The following is a 21368-nucleotide window of genomic DNA, read 5'->3' as shown; positions in this document are numbered from 1 at the left end:
TCAGTAAAGTGATGAGGGAAGAGTCCACATAGATATCCATGCTTGTGCTGGGTCTATTTTTGGAGTGATTAGGATCTAAGAATAGTTGCTCTCTGAAAATTCTTTTATTTTCATTGGCGTTGAAAGAAGTCTTTTTTAAAAAAGGTGAATTGGCTGAGATCATTTTTTGAGTAACTAAATCAACCTGGGTCATAACTACTGAAGAATATTTACATTCTTGTTTTTTCCCCATTTAACTTGGAAGAACATAATTGCTATTTGTGCCTCTTCTTTTTCCTTCTGTCTTCTTGATTCCTATTGTTTTGTTATCTTTTTTCTCTTTTGCTGATTAATCTATTTTAGGATATTTAAAAGTATTAATTCCATAATTTATTAGTTTGTTTATTTCTAAAATATATACATATGACATGTCAGGAATTGTGGTAGGGTCTTGAAATACAAAGATGCAATTCATAATTCTCATCTTTAAGGATTGGAGGGGCACTAGACTGGAGGATGTCATGTACAGTAATGCAGAGAAGAGATGATGATGCACTAAACTGAGATAATGAAGGTAGGGATGGAAAGACATGTTTAGGTCCAAGAAGTATTTAGGAGGTGTGGTCAAGCATGGGCCCAGGTTTCTGGTTTGGACAATTGGATAAATAATGGCATCATCATTGAGAGAAGGAGCACTTGAAGGAGGGGCAGGGTGGCAGCAAAGGAAATGAGTGTATTTTTGAGTTTGAGTGATCTGCCTGTAGGGCACCCAAGTGGAGTTGGTCAATGGCATTAATTCTTCTCTTCAGTAAAGTGAGGTTAGCAATTAAAACTTTCTTCATTGGAAGAATGTATGTAATATATGTAAACTGCTTAGTGTAATACCCAGTACATAACAGGTACTTAATTAAAATATTAATATATGTTGGGTCTGAAGCTCACAAAGGAAAGCTGGATTAGGGATTTAGAGTTGAGAGTTATTGATACAGAGGTGATAATTAAAGCCATAGGAGTAATTTTTTTTTTAAGATTTTATTTATTTATTTGACAGAGAAAGACACAGCGAGAGAGGGAACACAGGCAGGGGGAGTGGGAGAGGGAGAAGCGGGCTTTCCTGCTGAGCAGGGAGCCAGATGCGGGGCTCGATCCCAGGACCCTGGGATCACGACCTGAGCCGAAGACAGACACTCAACGACTGAGCCACCCAGGCATCTCAAGCCATAGGAGTAATTAAGATCACCTGGAGAATGTGTTTGAGGTGTGAGGAAGAAAAATCCCTCAGGAGGAAACCTTGAAGAATGCTAACATCTGTGAAATGGGTAGAGGAAAAGAGCCTGCAGAGGAGACTGAGGAAGAGAAAGCAAGACAGAAAGGAAAGCAAATCAGGAACTAGGAGGAAAACCAGGGATATCATGGACGCCAAGGAAAACATTCCTTTAAGAAAAAAGTGGCATATGCTTCTGTGAGATTAAGGAAAATACTAAAATGTTTTCAGGAATTTAGTAGCAAGAAACAGTTGTGGTATTGATACGAATAATCTACTGAGGTATCTGAGGCATAAGCCGTTGTTAAATGGACTGAAGACTTAGTGCAAAATGTGGAAAATGGATACAGCAAGAGGAGCTATAATTCTTTCAATGAAGTGGAAAAGAAGGGAAAGAGAGCTGGAAGGGGATGTACAGTTTCCTTATTTATACAATGAGGATATTAATATTTATATAATAATAGTGTTATAATAAAACATGGTAAGTGACTAAGTGTAGTGCCCGAGATAAACCGTACCAGTCATTACTGTTGGAATCTGAACAGCTAGCTTCCCCAGAGCTAACCATGTTTATTTTTAGCATCTGTTATCTTCTAGTATGCCTCTGAGACTGCTTGGTCTAGATTTGTCTTCACCTCTGGCATCTGGCACCTTCACATCTGGCCTGCTTAAGTAAATAGACTTTGATTGTGACATTAGTGTGCTGGACAATATCAAGTGTAACCTACCCTAAGACAATTTCCTTTCTAACTTTACTTCATCCAAATATAAAACACACTCTTCTCATAAGTTCTCAAAATATACTTAAGTAATTTGTTTACACATATCATGTGTCTTCATTTGAATATTTAATGATATCATCTGTATTTTTCAAATTTATTCTCTTATTACCTAAAATACAATAAATTCTTAAAGGCTAGAGATTCTTTTTAATTTACTTTGAACAGAATCTAGTATGGAGGTTTATATACTCAATTAAATAAGCTTTTGGTGGAAATTTTTATCAAAACCTGTGCTAAATTGTTTTATCTTTCTCTCCTAGCAATGGATTAAACTGCTTCTTTAAATTTCTTGCCTGGATTTATACCGGTTCAGCAAGTATGTTCTCTGAAGCTATACACTCTTTATCTGATACTTGTAATCAGGTAAGGTGTAAAAGTTTTTTTCTTATTAATTTTAAAGTAAATTTTTTAAAGCTGTGGTCTAAAAGTAAAAACAGATGATTCCTATAGTAGGCTTGAGGAATAAAATGAAAGTTTGTTTTTACTTTTGATGATGAAGTACATAGAAATTTGATCCTAGTATTTTATTTATTATTTTTTAAATCAAGGATCTTCTTTATTACTTTTGTTTTTGAGAGTGAGAAAATGAGGTGAGTGGGTAGGGAGGGGGACAGAGGGAGAGCGAGAAACTCAAGCAGGCTCCAGCACCCGGTACGGAGCCCAGTGCAGGGCTCGATCTCCCGACCCTGAGATCATGACCTGAGTTGACATCCAGAGTCAGACGCTTAACTGACTGAACCACCCAGGTGCCCCTGATCATATTTAGTATATGTGCTGCCGAAGCGAGCACTACCCCTGATCATATTTAAAGCACGTTGTTATGCTTTAAGAACTTAACAACAATGGAATATGAAGTATAACATTATCAGTAGTAAGTGTTGGGCAGAATCTTTTGTATAAGAGATTCTTATCATTAGGTAGAAATTTGGTCTCTGAATATGAATTCTTTTGACTGTAAGGGCCAATTAAGTTTTTTGAATCAAGCTATAAAATAATCAGGACGCCTGGGTGGCTCAGTGGGTTAAGTTTCTGACTCTTGATTTTGGCTCAGGTTGTGATCTCAGGGTCATGGGATCAAGCCCCACATTGGGGTCCATGCTCAGTGTGGAGTCTGCTTGTCCCTCGCCCTCTGCTCCTCCTCCGCACACGCACACACACTCTCTCCCCCGCTCAAATAAAGAAATAAAGTCTTAAAAAAATAAAGCTATAAAATAATCACAAGTGATTAATGAATTAAAATGATTTCACATTAGACTGTTTTCTTTTTTCTTTAGATTTTATTTATTAGAGAGAGAGAGCATGAGCCAGGGGAAGGCCAGAGGGAGAAGGAGAGGGAGAATCTCAAACAGACTCTCTGCTGAGCATGGAGCCTGATGTGGGACTTGATCTCACAACCTTGAGGTCATGACCTGAGCTGAAATCCAGAGTTGGATGCTTAACTGACTGAGCCACCCAAGTGCCCCTAAACTGGGATTTTTAATTCCTTTGCTTGAATGTACAAATGAAGAAAGATTTTTATAAAATTAAGAAACCCAGAGCCAGCAGAAGGAAGGAAATAATAAAGATTAGAGAAGAAATAAATGGTATAGAAACTAGAAAAACAATAGGTCAATGAAACCAGGATCTGATTTTTTTTTTTTTTTTTTTTAATGAGAGCATGCATGTTCTGTGTGTAAGTGATGGGGGAGAGTGGCAGAGGGAGAGAGAATTTTAAGCAGACTCCACCATTATCATGGAGCCCCACATGGGACTCGATCTCACAATCCTGAGATCATGACCTGAGTCAAGGTCAAGAGTCAGATGCTTACCAGCTGAGCCACCCAGGCGCCCCTAGGAGCTGGTTCTTTGAAAAAAATCAGCAAAATTGATAAGCCTCTAGCTAGATTGATCAAGAAGAAAAAAAAAGGACTCAAAAATTGCAAATGAGAGAGAAATAACCATAACCACAGAAATGCAAAAGACTGTAAGAGAATATTATGAGAAGTTATATGCCAACAAATTGGATAACCTAGAAGAAATGGATAAATTAAACTACCAAAACTAAAGCAGGAAGAAATAGAAAATTTGAACAGACTGATGACTAGCAAGGAAATTGAATCAGTAATCAAAAATTCCAGGGGTGCCTAGGTGGCTCAGATGGTTAAGCATCTATCTGCCTTTGGCCCAGGTCATGATCTCCAGGTCCTGGGATTGAGCCCCTCATCTGGCTCCCTGCTCAGGGGGGCAGTCTCCCTCTGTCTCTCCGCCCTGCTCATGCTCTCTCTCTCTCTCTCACATGAATAAATAAAATCTTTAAAAGAAAAAAAAAAGCCTCCCAACAAATGAAAGTACAGGGCCAGACGGCTTCGCAGATAATTTCTACCAAACATTTAAAGAAGAGTTAATACCTATTCTTCTGAAACTATCCCAGAAAAATAGAAGAAGAAGAACTTCCAAATCCATTCTATGAAGCCAACCTTACCCCGATACCAAAACCAGGTAAAGATACCACCAAAAAAGAGAATTCCAGGCCAAACCTCTGATGAACATAGATGCAAAAATCCTCAACAAAATACTAGCAAACCAAATTCAACAATACATTAAAATAATCATTCACCACAATCAAGTGGGATTTATTCCTGGGGTGCTAGGGTCGTTCAGTATTCCCAAATCAATCAGTGTGATACATCACATCAATAGGAGAAAGGATAAGAACCATTTGATCCCTTGGGGGGATGGGTTGGCCTGGTGATGGGTATTATTAAAGAGGGCACATACTGCATGGAACACTGGGTGTTATATGTAAACAATGAATCGTGGAATGCTGCAAAAAAAATAAAATAAAAAAAGAACCATATGATCTTTTCAATAGATGGGGAAAAGCACTTGATAAAGTACAACATCCATTCATAATAAAAACCCTCAACAAAGTGGGTTTAGAGGGAACATACGTCAACAAATAAAGGACTTATATGAAAAACTCACAGGGAACATCATAGTGAATGGGGAAAAACAGAGCTTTTCCCCTAAGGTCAGGAATAAGACAAGGATTTCCACTCTCACCACTTTTATGCAACATAGTACTGGAAGTTCTAGCTACAGCAACCAGACAACAGAAAGAAAAGGCATCCAAATTGATAAGGAAGAAGTAAAACTTCCACTATTTGCAGATGACATACATGGTATATATAGAAAATCCTAAAGACTCCCCTAAGAAACTACTAGAACTGATAAGTGAATTAAGTAAAATCTTAGGATGCAGAACCACCATACAGAAATCTGTTGCATTTCTATATGCTAATAATGAAGCAGCAGAAAGAGAAATTAAGAAAACAATCACATTTACAATTGTGTCAAAAATAATAAAGTCTGTAGGAATAAGCTTAACCAAAGAGGTGAAAGACCTATACTTCAAAAACTATAAAACACCAATGAAAGAAATTTAAGAAGACACAAAGAAATGGAAAGACATTCCATGCTCATGGATTGGAAGAAAAATATTGTTAAAATGTCGTATTACCTAAAGCAATCTACAGATTTAATGCAGTCCCTATCAAAATACCAACATTTTTCACCAAATTAGAACAAACCTAAAATTTTGTAGAACCACAAAAGACCCTGAAGAGCCAAAAGAATCTTGAAAAAGAAAAGCTAAGCTGGTGGTATCACAATTCCAGGCTTCAAGTTATATTACAAAGCCATATTAATCAAAATAGTATGGAACTGGTACAAAAGTAGACACATAGATCAATGGAACAGAATAGAAAACCCAGAAATAAACCCACAATTATACAGTCAATTAATCTTCAATAAAACAGGAAAGAATATCCAGTGGGAAAAAGACAGTATCTCCCATAAATGGTGTTGGGGAAACTGGATAGCTACATGCAAAAGAATGACGACAACTTTCTTACATTGTACCCAAAAATAAATACAAAATGCATTAAAGACCTAAACATGAGACCTGAAACCATAAAAATCCAGAAGAGAGCAGGGCAGTAATTTCTTTGACAAAGTATTGGGACCACATCAAGATAAAAAGCTTTTGCACAGTGAAGGAAACAGTCAACAAGACTAAAAGGCAACCTTTTGAGTGGGAGAAGATATTTGCAAATGACATATTTGTTAAAGGGTTAATATTCAAAATATATGGAGAACTGATACAACTCAACACCCCCCAAAACAAATAATCCAAGTAAAAAATGGGCAGAAGACATAAATAGATATTTCCCCAAAGAAGACATGCAGATGGCCAACAGACACATGAAAGGATGCTCAGCATCACTCCTTATCAGGGAAATGCAGATCAAAACTACAATGAGATATTACCTCACACCTGTCAGACTGGTTAAAATCAAAAACACAAACACCAGTGTCGACAAGGATGAAGAAAAAGGAATGCTCGTGCACTGTTGGTAGGAATGCAAACTGGTACAGTCACTGTGGAAAACAGTATGGAGGTTCCTCAAAAAGTTAAAAATGGAACTGAAATACAGTAGTTGCACTACTGGGTATGATCCAGAAAATACAAGAACACAGGCGCCTGGGTGGCTCAGTTGGTTAGGCATCTGCTTTCGGCTCAGGTGATGATCCCAGGACCCTGGCATCAGGCCCTCTATCAGGCCGCCTGCTCGGCGGGGAGCCTTCTTCTCCCTCTCCTGCTCCCCATGCTTGTGCTCTCTCTCTCTCTCTCTGTCAAATAAGTAAATAAAATCTTAAAAAAAAAAAATACAAGAATACTAATTGAAAGGGATACACGCTTAACGACTGAGCCAGCCAGGCGCCCCTCAATTGGGTTTTTAAAAAATGTTTTATCCATCTCTCTGTATGTCGAAAATGTCCATAATATAACGTACAAAAAGACATGATCTCAATTGTGATCATCTTTTCAAGCACCCACACACCCCTCCCTGAAATCTCTCACAAATATGTTCACAAAAGCAACATTAACAACTAATATACAAGTGTATATAAAGATAGTCTGAAATACCCGTCAGACTCTTAAATGACTCCCTCTTCTGTCCTGTTTTCTTTACAATGGGAATGTGTTAGCGTTCTAACTAGAAAAACAAATTAATTTCCGTAATAGATTGAGTGGCAACAGAGGTAAATAAAAGCTGAAATCATTTGGTATTAGTGCTTTGAGAATCCTTGGTGAAGAGTTTGTCTTGATTAGCGTGGTCAGAAAAGCTTTGATGAAAACAATTTCAACTGGGCCTTACTGAGTAGATGGAAATTGTATTTCTTATGTTCTTTTGAAAACTATTAGGGGCCCTTGGTGGATCAGTTGGTTAAGCGTATGACTCTTAATTTTGGCTCAGGTCATGATCTCAGGGTTGTGAGATCAAGCCCCATGTTGGGTTCTGCACTGGGTGTGGAGCCTGCCTGAGGTTCTCTTTCTCCCTCTCCGGCTGCCCCTCCCCGACCCTGCTTGTGTGTCCTCTCTCTCTCTTCTGAAAAAAAACAAAACAAAACTGCTTTAGAAGTATTATAATATCTTTAAAAATTCTAAAGGACTCCTGCAACTCAATAGCAAAAAACCTTTCTAATTAAAAAATGGGCAGAGGATCCGAAATGATATTTTTCCAACTAAGACACACGAATGGCCAAAAAGTACACGAAAAGGTGCTCAGCATCACTAATCATCAAGGAAATGCAAATCAGAAGCACAATGAGCTATCACCTCACACCGGTTAGAAGGGCTGTTATCAAAAAGACAAGAAATAAGTGTTGGCGAGCATGTAGAGAGAAGGAAACCCTTGTGCGCTGTTGATGGGAATGTAAATTGGTACAGGTGCTATGAAAAAATAGTATGGAGGGTCATAAAAAAAAAAGAACTACCATATGATCCAGCAATTCCACTTCTGGAATTCTTATCTAAAGGAAACAAAATCCTATGAAAATATATCTGCACCCTCATGTTCAGTGCAGCATTATTTATAATAACCAAGACTTGGAAACAACGTTAATGTCCATTTTGATAGATGAATGGATAAAAAAATATAGTATGTATGTGTACACACACACACAGGAATATTATTCAGGCATTAGAAAAAAAAAGAAAGAAATCCTGCCATTTGTGACAACATGGATGGACTTTGAGGGCATTACACTTAAGTGAAATAAAGTCAGACATAGATACTGAATTATCTCACTTATATGTGGAACAAAATAAAAACACCCCAAACTTACGGATAGAGAAAACAGATTGGTGGTTGCCAGAGACAGGGAGTTAGTGGAGGTGGGTGAAATGGGTGAAGGTGGTCAAAAGGTACAAACTTCCAGTTATTAAAACATTAATTTGTTGTAATATTTTTATAACTATAGTATTTTTTCTTTACCTCTTGAAAGACTAAAATACGTCAAGTTTTAAATTTAGACCTGTGCCTGTAGTGATATTTAGGTTTACAATTTCTGTACAGTTCATTTTTTAAAACTTTTCTGCTAAATAATATACAGTACATCATTAATATTAATTGATATGAATTTATCGAGCACCTGAGTTTATAATGTAGTGTTTAGAAGAAATCAGTCTTTGCTCTTCTGTAAGGAGGTCAGAACAATTAGAAAGATATTCCAAGATGACATTTAAGCAGTTGTATGATAGTATGATACTGAAGGAAAAATCAAAAAAGGGAAGGAAAATCATGGAGGGGGAAGCATTTATAATACTTCTTGGCCAGTAGATATTAATATCCGTTATGTTGCAAATCAAAGAGATGTAGGTTATATTTACATACGTACATATATATATATATCAGTGTGTATATTTATATATGTATACACACACACATTGTAATTATGCAGAAAAAGGTGTGAAAGGACACATACCAAACCTATCTCATGTTACCCTACCTCTGGGGGGTGTGAGGGGGACGGGATTAGGGATGGTCTGTGATATCTTATTTTTATAGGAAAAACTAATAAATTTGGTCCACATTCAGTTTATGAAAAACTTGATATCCTACACTTCATTGTGTGGCCAACCTGAATATTAAGGATTTTAAAAATAATTGAATACCCATTGGCTATTTTGTAAACATTATAAACACACACACATATATATGTATATATACACACACACATACATAGTGTGAATTAATGAAATTTTCAGTTTAATTTGCAAGTTAAAAGGATTCTGTGTTCTATCTTAATTTGCTTTCATTTTCTTGGTTTGATTCCCTGAAAAGCCATCATCTGTGTTTTAGGTAGTTTTAACCCTCTTTTTCTTTGGAATCCAGTAGAAAAAAAACTTGTAATACTCTGTGTATTTAGGGTAGGATTTCCAATATCAGAACTTAAAAGTCCAGTCATATATTTGTTTTAGCCATTTCCAAGGTGGTGTAATCTCTATTTTACCAGAGAGAATGTTTCTATCAAGTTTTTTGTAACCTACAGGGAAACCTCATCTATGCAGAATTTGGTTGTCTTGGAGCTTTACCTATCTGATTATTTGATACCATGCTGAAAAAATGGAAAAGCCCCAGATTAGGCAAATAATACCACGTAGGGTATTCACTCGGAGGCCTTGTTATTTTTATTAAATAAATAATTCTAATAAGGTAATCTTTTTTGGATATCTAAACTCACATCAAATTAGAATAGAAGGGGCTTACTAGGGGCAAGCATACTAATATTGGGAGTTTCCATTGGATAACTCTTTTTAACAAAAGATGCAACTGAAAAACCAAATAAATGAAAGAAAGGAAGAAAAGATCAAGTCTGGGGAGGAAGGAAGGAAGGAGAGAAAGGTGGTAACTAGGATTAAAGACATGTTCATATTTTTGCCATATTTACTTTATGTTTTTGGTTCTTTAAAGAAATAAAGTCTTAGTTGTAATTAGCTCTACATCTTTATTCCCTCCTTCCATACCCCAGATAATGTACATACTGATATGTATACTCCCTGTGCATGGCTTTGGAAGAGCTGGTAGAAATGGATGTGTCTGTATACAGTGTATACTATTTGAAATTTGTACTGTCTTATTTGTATAGCAATATGTTACTTTTCCTATAAAAATATCAGACATTACAGACTGTCCTGATCCTTCTCTCCTCAGAGGTACAAACAGTTGAATGTATATTCTTTTAGACCTTTTCCTGTGCTTTATGTTGTATGTTGTCTACAAAACGACGTTAGTTTTTTGTACTTTACGCACTGTTCCTAATTTGATTTTTTTCCTTCCACTTCAATGGTATGTCAGTACCATTTTTACCATGTCAGTACCGAAAGCTCTGTCTCAACTCCATTCTTTTAAACCGTTGTAGATGTAACTATGGTTTGGCAATACCAGCATTTATTTTGCCATTCCTTATTGAGGGATTTTTAGGTTGGCTTTCACATTTTTTGTCTTTATAAGCAATGGTGTTTTGAACCCCTTTGGGTTCATCTTTATTTCTCTAAGGTAAGGACTGTAAACCAGAATTGCTGGGCTGTTGTGTTTGTGCGTGTGAAGTGGTTCTTTGCCATTGTCAGATTGCATACTCCAGATTGGTTCTACCACACTATACTCTCCATCTTGCTAATAATTATTTACCCTTTTTTCTTCTTCTCCATAGGGTTTACTAGCAGTGGGCATCAGTAAGTCTGTTCAGACACCAGATCCTACTCATCCGTAAGGACATTGCCTTTATTTTATTTTATGTTTTTGGCAGCAAGTCATTGAAATAAAAGCAGGTGAATTTTAGAAGTCTCCTGCAGTTTATATACCTGCATTTTTGTGTTAAAGATTTGGTCAGTTCTTTCACTAGAGGATCTAAAATGTAGGACTCAAAACACAGTGTCAAAATAAATTCAAGATATAATTTGAAATTTGTGTTTAAATTATTTTTATGCTTTGTAACAGCATAGAGATCTTGTCCTCTTCATATTTGATAATTAATAACAAAGCACACATTTTGATCTTAGAGTTGTGTTTTATTTGGTTAAAGGAAACATTCTACATGTAAACTAATAGGCACTGAATCTAAAATTTTAGTGATAACTTTTATTAAATCCATATTTATTGTATTTTAATCCTGTTGTGACTTGGAAATAGTATTCTGCTAACATTTTAAAATTATTTATTTATAAAATGAGTATTCTTTTATATTATTTTGAGTCACGTCAGTTATTTTATAGAGATTTTTTTCCTTTTACTAACATACCCAGCTAATACTTTTGAATTCCACATGTATCATTTATTTAACAAGTTTCAATAATAAAATTTGATCAGTCTTAAGGCAGAAAAAATATACTTTTATTTCTGTAAAGGAGTCTGCCTCTGTGCTTTATATAAAGGCCTTTTGTTTTTTGCTTAAAGCAAGACACTACTGTTTTCTCATAAATGATAGTATATTTTGAATATCCTAGAACTATCAGTGAGCAATTATAGAGAGCAAGTAGCTTTCTAATCTACTAATTACACATCATTACACTATTTTACTGTGTCAAGAAGAGAATTTTTTTCCTGATTAGTTTTATACACCAAAATTTTAAAAACAGGATAAAATTTTATAATTTTAGGTTGTGAGGATTTCTTTTTAAGGTATTTTCAACAATCTGCTTCAGTGCTGCGCAATAGAATTTTCTACAGTGATAGAAATATTTTATATCTGTCCAGTATGATAGTCAGTAGCTATATACACGTGGCTGTTGAGCATTTGAAATGTGCCTACTGTAAAGGTCTACATTTGAATTTTTATTGTTTTAATTAATTTAAATTTAAATAGCGTTATGTGGCTGATGACTAATATGGGACAGTGAAGATCTACATAGTTAAAATTTTCAGTCAGAACCTACAATTTTTTGAAAACACATAGGAAAGTATTAGCACTTAATTCAGATTTAATTAATTAAATTAATTTACTTTAACTGAAATAAATATATATATATCCTATATTTCTTTGGGGGGTACATTTAAGAAAAAGTAAATTGTTCTAAATCAAACAGGTAGAACATTGTCACATCTATAAACTGAGAATTCCCTATGGCAAGATTAATACATATTTGCAGAAATAATTAAAAAGCAGTTTTAATTAAGACCTATTGTTTAAATTTGCATCTTCCAGAAGGGTGCCATAGAGTTTGGCTTTGGGAGTAAATTTCCTAGGAAATATTTTTATTAATGAGTGATTCCTTTCCTCGTATAGTATATAGGTTTTTGAGTTTCTTAAAACTCAGTATTTTATTGATACATACAATAATACAAAATAATACACATATTTACCAAAGATTCTTTAAAAATGAGATTTTTTTGAAAAAACTTGCCATAAAAACACCCGAAAAACTGAAGCTTATAGTCCTAATAATAGTAGTTAGTTGCTGTGTGCTAAACTATTCAGAACCAGCCCCAAGTATCCAACATCAAATTATAGGCAAGAAGACCAAATGTTCAGTTAGAAGCTGTATTACAGGGAAATTTCAGTGTCATCCTCTCCATTAAACACCTGAATGCATTTTTTTAAAAAGATGAATTTTATCAGTATTTGTGGTACATAATAGTAAATTGACTCTATGTAATCAGAACAGACTATATGGAAGAGGGATTAGAAAATACCTGAATTCAGTCATATTCACCGTTTTTCTGTATTTTCAAAGATCTTGCAGTTTTTTCCCTTTATATGTTATTTTCTGATTAGATTTAAGTTTGGTATTTACATTTTACTTAAATATAAAACCATAAACATCTTTATATTGTAAGAAGTTTTTGGTTTTCTTTTTCATTGACTTATTCAACATATTTTATGAAACTATTTGTATTTTTTGTAAACTTTTTTTTATTTTTCAGGTATGGATTTTCAAATATGCGCTATATTGCTTCACTAATTAGTGGTGTTGGTATTTTCATGATGGGTGCAGGATTATCTTGGTACCACGGAATCATGGGACTGCTTAATCCTCAACCAATAGAATCTCTTCTATGGGTAATCTTTTTTCCCTTCAGTTTTCAAGTAATATAAGAATGATTAAGTACAGTAGAATGCCTTTGTCATATTGATGTTAAAGGGACTAACACATACCTTTTTGACTGTAATACGGGGTTATGTGTCTGTAGTGGTGTTTTTTAGGACATGACTGCACATGACCTCTAAATTCATATGGTTCAATGATGTTGAACAAGAGTATCTCTGTAGGTACAGGGGCACCTGGCGACTTGGTGGATTGTGCAACTCTTGATCTCAGGGTTGTGAGTTCGAGCCCCACATTGGGTGTAGAGATTACTTAAAAATAAAATCTTAAAAAAAAAAAAAGAAAGAAAAGAGTATCTCTGTAGGTACAATCGTTAAGTACTGACTCCTGGGTTAAAATCTTGGGCAGTTCCATTAATTTCTTCACTTACATTGAAGAACAAGAAGATCTCTGTTCATTTTTAGTCCCAAGAATAATGTCAGTAATTAAAATATCCAGTGCCACAAGACAGTCATAGTTGGAATTGTTGTGTTTAAAGATTTTTTTTTTTTCACTCATGTAGGTAGGAAGCCTGTACCAGGGGAATGGGAGGATGGGAGCATGGTCACCTTCTGTATTTTCCTCGCTAGGGCTTCTGCCCTTCTCTCCTACTTCTGAGCTTGCCTCTGGCAGCATCAAAGGTAGGGAGAGAGGACAGAAAAGTACTACTTTATTGTACTTTACTGGCACCAGCATCGTTTTACTTTGGATTCCTCTGGCCCTCATAGACACTTAAAGCTGCTTTTTTCTCTCATGGAAACTTCTTGGAGATTACCCTGCATGTCCACTCCGACTCTAGCTCCCTTGGATTGGTCATTTGGCACCCCCTTTTAGCTTCTGCTTCTTAGGATGTAGTTCCAGACTCTTTCTGCTGAGGTTGTCTTGCATTTTCGAGAAGGCTCTTTGGGCAGTTGATCTCTTTTCTAAAGACTCTTACTCAGAATCCTGTTTGGGCTCTGTGTGTTAAAACAGACATCTTTAATGACCTCCCAGTGAGCATGCAGTTTTTTTTATTCCCCCAAACATAATCATCTACTCTGTTGACACAATCAGTATCAGTAGACTTGCCAATAAATTTATTTTTATATGTGAATTAGACATAGTTCACTATAATCTCTAAACACCAGGGATGCACATCCAGCTCTCTGAACAATCTTTACAGTTTAATAGCTTTCTCCAAAGAAATCTTCACTTTTGGCCTTAACCTTAGCTCTTCCTCATGGGTTAGTGGGTGTGGAGCTAGGAGTTGTAAAACGAGCCTTGGGCATTCTCTATGCAAAGCCTGAAGGGATGGTACAGCACCTCATTTTGGAATGCGGGAGTACTTATAACCTAATTTGTTCTCAGTTGGAATGAATCTCATTTAACATCTTTTCCTCCATTCTGAAAAGGTTCGGCCACTTTATAGATACCTCATTCTTCCAGCATTCATCTGAATTGTATAGTATTATTTTACAGAGACTAAGTGGTTAATGAAAATTAGTTAAATTTTCAATTGTGTTTAAATTTTCAATTGTACTGGGAGCTCAGGGTACCTGGGTGGCTCAGTTGGTTATGCATCTGATTCTCGATCTCTGCTCAGGTCTTGATCTCAGGGTCCTGAGTTCAAGCTCCACGTTGGGCTCCATGCTGGGTGCGGAACTTATTTAAAAAAAAAAAAAAAAAAAGCTCCTAGGAGCTCTTCTGTCTTTTTGCAACTAAATGAGGTTATATCAGACTATGACTCTTAGTTAATAAATAATAGATTCAATGTACCATAGACCAATTTATGTTTATTAGGTATTGGGATCTTTTGCTGATATATGCTGTTTCCCTTTATTAGGTGATAAGTGTGTCTTAAATCCTTTCAGGAAGGAGATAGAAGGATTAAAAAAAATACTGGGCAGTTTAGCTACTGTTTTAATTATGTTGTAGGTTGGCAGTAAGATTCAGTGGAGATAGCCTAGAGTTGAGACTGGAAAACCCATATACTAGATCTTACCCTGGTATCATTTCTATGTACTCAAGCAAATCACATAGCCTTCCTCAGTTTTCTTAACAGAATTGTAAGAGTATTAGACTAGGTTCAGAATTTTCCAAACTTCTATTTTAGGGAAGCCCAGGGTTCCAAAAAGATGATGCTGAAAATTCTCCATATGTTTCGTTTGAATTTTATTGCAATTGTTAAAAATTTGTGTTGCTAGGTTATCTCTTAGATTAAAGTTTTTTGCAAATCTTTATTTAATTCAAGTGTGTCCTGGTACTGTGAGGAGGGTGGTGTAATCCCCCTCTCCCAAATTGGTCACTATTTATAACTGCTTATCTCTCTGAATCAGGATTGGTACTGGGCATCCAAACAAAAGCCAGAAGTTACGTGGGTAGGGGTATGGATCTTACTGTATCCCGGTATCCACACCCCAGATTTCAAATGTTTGTGTTCATTTTGAACTTCAGAAAATGTTTTATACTAATTTTTTCATCTCTTATATCATGAATTTAACTTAGGCATGGTATAACATTCTATAGAGTAGTCAGATTACTCTTCTAAGTATTAAAAAATGAAATGACCATCAAGTCTTTTTTTATTCTTTTTCCTTTTATGAAGATATACCATCTATCTCATTGCCCTCATTTGAGCTATCTCCCATCAAGATTCTTATCTGGCTAGGATTTGAATTTATGTTTCCATTTTAAACATTATAAACTTTATGCATGAATCGTTGTGATTCTCTAATGAAATACTAACTTACACTTTATTTTAATACCTCTTTTCTAGGCATATTGTATTTTAGCAGGATCATTAGCATCTGAAGGAGGTATGTACTGTTACAGTATCTCTTTATTCTTAATTTAGTAATATATATTCAGCAGTTCATTTTTATAAATTGCTAAATTCCACTGATTAAAGAAAAACTATTGAAATAGGAATCTACTTTGAGGGAGTAAATTCTTTGTATAATGTACTATCGTTATTCCTGTAATCGATGTGGGCAAGGGAAAAGCTGGTTTTTTTTGTTCTTGAGTATCTTAATCATAACACTCAGAACGTTTGGAATGGAGTCTAAAAACATAACTATATATTGAATTTTTAAAAATCATGTTTTAGTGGGGCACCTGGGTGGCTCAGTCAGTTAAGCAGCTGCCTTTGGCTCACGTCATGATCTCAGGGTCCTGGGATTGAGCCCTGCTTTGGGCTCCCTGCTCCATAGGGAGTCTGCTTCTCCCTCTCCCTCTGCTTGTGCCCCCGGCTTGTGTTCTCTCTCTCTCTCTCTCTCTCTCTCGATCGCTCCATCTGTTCTCTCTCTCGATCACTCCCATTCTCTGTCAAATAAATAAAATCTTTAAAAAAAATAAATGAAAGGTTTTAGTAGTGTTAATCATGGAAGGCTGACTCTTTGCAATAAAACATTTCCAGGTTTCTGGAGGTTCAGCTGTAGCAAGTTTTATGACAGAAAAGCACTACATCATGTAGGAAACTGCCTAACTGGTTGTATTCATAGTATGCTTACTTCCGATACATTTGCTTACTTCCGATACATTGTCATTTGCTATGCATAGTGTTCCCTTAATCTTTGACAGTCTGTAAAATGGTGATAACACCACCTGCTTCAAAAGGTTGGGAGGATCAAAAGTGTTGTGCTTAGTGTGGTGCCTGCCCACTAGTTGCTGTCCAATAAATTAAGGTCATTAAGGTGGTGGTAACGATATTTAAATTATTATGGTTTAGAAATATGGGATTCCTTGTATTATGATGATAATTGGAGTCTAGATAATGACTTGTTAATACAGAACTTTTCTTTATTGACAACCCTGGCATTAAAAGTGTTGTACCTATTTATTTTGAGAAGCCATCTTTAAAACTTGGAGGCATGAAGTTTTTTTCTTGCTGATATGAATGCTTTTCTTTCAGCAACACTTCTTGTTGCTGTAAATGAACTTCGTAGGAGTGCTCGGGCCAAAGGAATGTCATTTTATAAATATGGTATGTATGTTAGAAACCAGTTGTCTTACTTCATCTCCTTTATTTTCTAAAATTGCCCAGTACTATTGCTTTTTCCTTATAGGTGTGTACAAAATATATCTCGATGTCTTCTCTGTATGGCTCTTATATTATATATCATCTCTTTTAAAAAGAGAAACGTAGTGTGATATGAACATGAATACTTTATATTTGGATTTTAACTTAAGTGACTACCGTTTTTTCTACATATGTTTTTATAACTAGAGAAAGTAATTTGACTTTAAATTTCAGTTACTGTCAACATTTAAACTAATAAATTATGTTTACATGGAACAGGGCTTTTAAAATCAGGATCTCATACATTTTTTATCTTAATTTATATCTTAATTTTAAATGGATACTTACTAAAATGTTGCATGATAGTATCAAATTAGGATTTCAGAAAGTTTCTTTTCTTGTCTCTACCCCAATGATTAAGTAATGGAAAGTCGTGATCCTAGTACAAATGTGATATTACTGGAGGATACCGCAGCAGTCTTGGGAGTGACAATAGCAGCTACGTGTATGGGCCTTACTTCTCTAACAGGTAAATATTTCTTAAGTTACAGGTGATTTATTTGTACTACTTAAATAATTCTCTAATATGTGGGTATTTTCTTTTATATCACTGAATAGTTTTAAACCAATAGATCGTTAAATGCTAATTGCATACTAACCATTTATTTGTATAAGACAGATAAGACAGTAAAAGTCTTCAGAGTTCTCTCTCAGAAATTTTCTTAGTTTGAAATAAAGACGGCTGTTGTTAGAGCATTTCTGTAATGTGCTAAACCTTTCTAGCTGTGCCTTAATAAATTATGCAACTACTCTGAGCTTAGTATTGATAATATTTGGCCTAGTGACCTCAAAGGTTTATTAAGGTAATATATGGGAGAGAACTTCCATTAACTCTAATACTGTAAATAAATATATATTGTAGCTCTGATTCAGAAAGTCTTAGGTAAGGCCTAAGAACTTGCATTTTTACCAAGTTCTCAAGTGATGCTGATGCTGCTGGTGAAAGAACTGTACTTTGAGAACCACTGCTCTAAGGTACCTGTGGCATGCAATGAATTAACTTCTCCCCTTTGTATCTAGAATGGTACTAGCTATGCATCATCCTTGGTTGAATGAAAAGAGTGATCCGTATCATTTTTTGTATGGCTTAATTCTCTCACAGAACCTTGATAAGAATAAGAAACAAAAGGTGGTTATTTTTTTCAGCTGTGGATCTCACAGTGTTGTCAGCGTGAGACAGGAAAAGTGCTACTGATATATCAAAAAGAAATGGATTTTATTATATTAGTAGTATGTATATGATGTTTCTAAAATGCTCTGAACCCTCACTCATGTAATGACCATATGCAAGAAATAGATCTTAAATAATTAAACCACATAATACTTCTATGTAATGTGAAGCATATTGTAGCATGTAGCATCCCCATTTTGTAGTATAGTAAACTTATTAGGAGAAAGTCATTAAAGGAATTAGGAATGAATTTCAGGTCCTTTGTTTTACTAATTCTGGTTCTTTACTCACTAAAGCTGATTGATGAAATAATAGAAAATGTTAATTTACTGACTTCTTCTGTGCTTTATTTAGGTAATCCACTGTATGACAGCCTAGGTTCTTTGGGTGTGGGCACGTTATTAGGCATTGTCTCAGCATTCCTCATCTACACTAACACGGAAGCGCTCTTAGGGCGATCCATCCAGCCAGAGCAAGTACAACGGCTTACTGAACTCCTGGAGAACGACCCATCAGTAAGGTCAGCTTATTCCAGTGATGCTGCTAAGGTTTATAAAAACATATTAAGAAATAGAAATGCTTGGTTTGTAAATACTTCCAGAAGAGTTTGTGGTTCCCTAGCCTTTAGCCTTTTAATCTATGACTTTTCAGACTTGCAACCTTATAAGAAAACAAGTGAAAGCATTTAGGAAACTCCCTGTTTTCTTTTAAATTCTGTATATCTTTAATTTTTAGAATAAGGAACACTTAGATGATGTAATGGGAACAGAAGTTTACAAGTGGTTATCTCCATAATGTAGAACCACTTCTGCGGAACCTTCATATTTATTTTTGCCTTGTATTTGTATTATAATTACAAATTGCTATATTAAATTTAAGAACATTTTTATTCAATGGGGAAGTGATTACCAAATTAAATATAATTTATACTCCTTTTGAAAATAGACTTCTTGTTTTAGCTCATTTTAAAAGTTTTTCCTTATAATCTTTATCTTTTAAATGATATAAAAATGAAGAACTGAAGGGGCACCTGGCTGACTCAGTCAGTAGAGCATGCAACTCTTGATCTCGGAGTTGTGAGTTCAAGCCCCACGCTGGGGGTAGAGTTTACTTAAAAAAAAAAAAAAAAAATGATCTGAAGACTTAGGAGATAATCAGAAGAGATACAGCATTCTAATTAGTACTTTTTAGTGAAATTCAAGTTTCAGAGTGATATGGAAGGAATAAACCTTTAAAATCCCAGTTTTCTACTAGCTACATATATATGTTAAACTTTAAGTGAATATATTTTTCTTCTGTGTTATAACCAGATCTTTTTAAGATTATTTATTTGAGAGAGGAAATACAAACTGGGGAGGGGCAGAGGGAAAGAATCTCAAGCAGACTCCCCGCTGAGCATAGAGCCCAACACGTTGCTTGATCCCACAACCCTGAGATCATGACTTGAGCCAGAATCAAGAGTTAGACACTTAACAGACTTGAGCCACTCAGGCACCCCTTAAAACCAGAATCTTTTAAGTGAAATCTTTTAAGAATGACCTGTATATCTGAATCAATAAAACAAATGAGTAAATTATTACTAGATTTATATTCTAAGCCCTACATTTTTAATCTGGAAAAGTCGTTACCTAGCTAGATCTAGATTAGAAGTTGAATATTCTTAGAATCAGTATTAGGCTTAGTACTTGATTAGTCCACGTTAATATTCTTTTCCTTGTAATATCTTTGTCTGATTTTGGTATCAAGGTAATACATTATAGAATGAGTTGGGAAGTGTTTTCTCATCTTCTATTTTTTAGAAAAGTTTATGAAGAGTTGGTATTACTTCTTCTTTTAATGTTTGGTAGAATTCACCAGTGATACCATTTGGGCATGGGCTTTTTTTTTTTAATAATTTTATTTATTTATCTGACAGAGAGAGAGACACAGCGAGAGAGGGAACAGAAGCAGGGGGAGTGGGAGAGGGAGAAGCAGGCTTTCCGCTGAGCAGGGAGCCCGATGTGGGACTCGATCCCAGGACTCCGGGATCATGACCTGAGCTGAAGGCAGACGCCCAACGACTGAGCCACCCAGGCTCCCTGGGCATGGGCTTTTCTATGTGGGTAGTTTTTTGATTACTTACTCTACCTGTTTTCTTGTTAAGGGTCTGATCAGATTATCTATTTCTTCTCGAGTAAGTTTCAGTAATTTATGTCTTTCTAGGAATTTCTGCATTAGTTCTAAGTTATCTAATTTGTTGACATACAACCACTCATAATTTTCCTTTGTAATCCTTTTTATTTCTTTGGGGTTGTTAGTAATGTCTCCTCTTTCATTTCTGACTCTAGTAATTTGAGTCTTCCTTTTTTTCTTGGCCAGTCTGGCTAAAGGTTTGGCAATTTTGTTGATCTTTTCAGAAAACCAGCTTTTAGTTTTATTTTGTTGTTTTCTCTATTTCATGAATTTCTGCTCTGATCTATATTATTTCCTTTCTTCTGTTTGCTTTAGGTTTAGTTTGCTCTTCTTTCCAGTGTCTTAAGATGGTAGTTTAAGTTTTTCATTTGGTATCTATTTTCTTTTTAAAAAATATAGGCTTTTACAGTTAGTGAATAAGCATTACTTTCACTGTATTAGTCAAATAATGAAATTTGTAATATTTTGTTAGGACTGAGGTAGATACGCTTTTTAAAAATGAAAAAATTAGGGCGCCTGGGTGGCTCAGTTGGTTAGGCGACTGCCTTCGGCTCAGGTCATGATCCTGGAGTCCAGGGATCGAGTCCCGCATCAGGCTCCCTGCTCAGCGGGGAGTCTGCTTCTCCCTCTGACCCTCCCCCCTCTCGTGCTCTCTCTCTCTCTCTCTCATTCTCTCTCTCAAATAAATGAATAAAATCTTTAAAAAAAAAAATGAAAAAATTATATAGCTTCTTGCCAGTCTGGACAAGTTTTGTTTCATTTTGGGTATATATAACTTTACAAATATTAAATCATTCTTATTTTTATCCTAGTTGATAAATATGCTTCTTTATTTTTATGGCTAAAGAATTTTAGACTCTGGCACCTGGGTGGCTCAGTCGCTAAGCGCCTGCCTTCGGCTCAGGTCATGATCCCAGGGTCCTGGGATCGAGCCCCACATCGGGCTCCCTCCTCGGCGGGAAGCCTGCTTCTCCCTCTCCCACTCCCCCTGCTTGTGTTCCTGCTGTCGCTATCTCTGTCTCTGTCAAATAAAT

General features: G+C 35.6%; 1 protein-coding gene across 2 annotated transcripts in view; it reads left to right on the top strand.

Moving 5' to 3' along the window:
* Positions 1–21368, top strand: part of SLC30A9 (solute carrier family 30 member 9) — a 76608-nt gene that overhangs the window by 42140 nt on the left and 13100 nt on the right. For both annotated transcript variants that reach the window (XM_028088639.2, XM_028088640.1), the window contains 7 exons: positions 2286–2388; positions 10564–10619; positions 12774–12909; positions 15690–15729; positions 16824–16895; positions 17353–17460; positions 18517–18682. In XM_028088639.2, the coding sequence (XP_027944440.1) occupies positions 2286–2388; positions 10564–10619; positions 12774–12909; positions 15690–15729; positions 16824–16895; positions 17353–17460; positions 18517–18682 (681 nt within the window). The remainder of the gene's footprint in view (positions 1–2285; positions 2389–10563; positions 10620–12773; positions 12910–15689; positions 15730–16823; positions 16896–17352; positions 17461–18516; positions 18683–21368) is intronic.

The sequence above is a fragment of the Eumetopias jubatus genome, unplaced genomic scaffold, assembly GCF_037043125.1.
Source record: "Eumetopias jubatus isolate StellerSeaLion01/CBP00866 unplaced genomic scaffold, mEumJub1_p1.0 scaffold_2, whole genome shotgun sequence".
Classification (NCBI taxonomy): domain Eukaryota; kingdom Metazoa; phylum Chordata; class Mammalia; order Carnivora; family Otariidae; genus Eumetopias; species Eumetopias jubatus.
The sequence above is the reverse complement of the archived record's forward strand: the minus strand, read 5'-3'. Positions and strand labels throughout refer to the sequence as shown.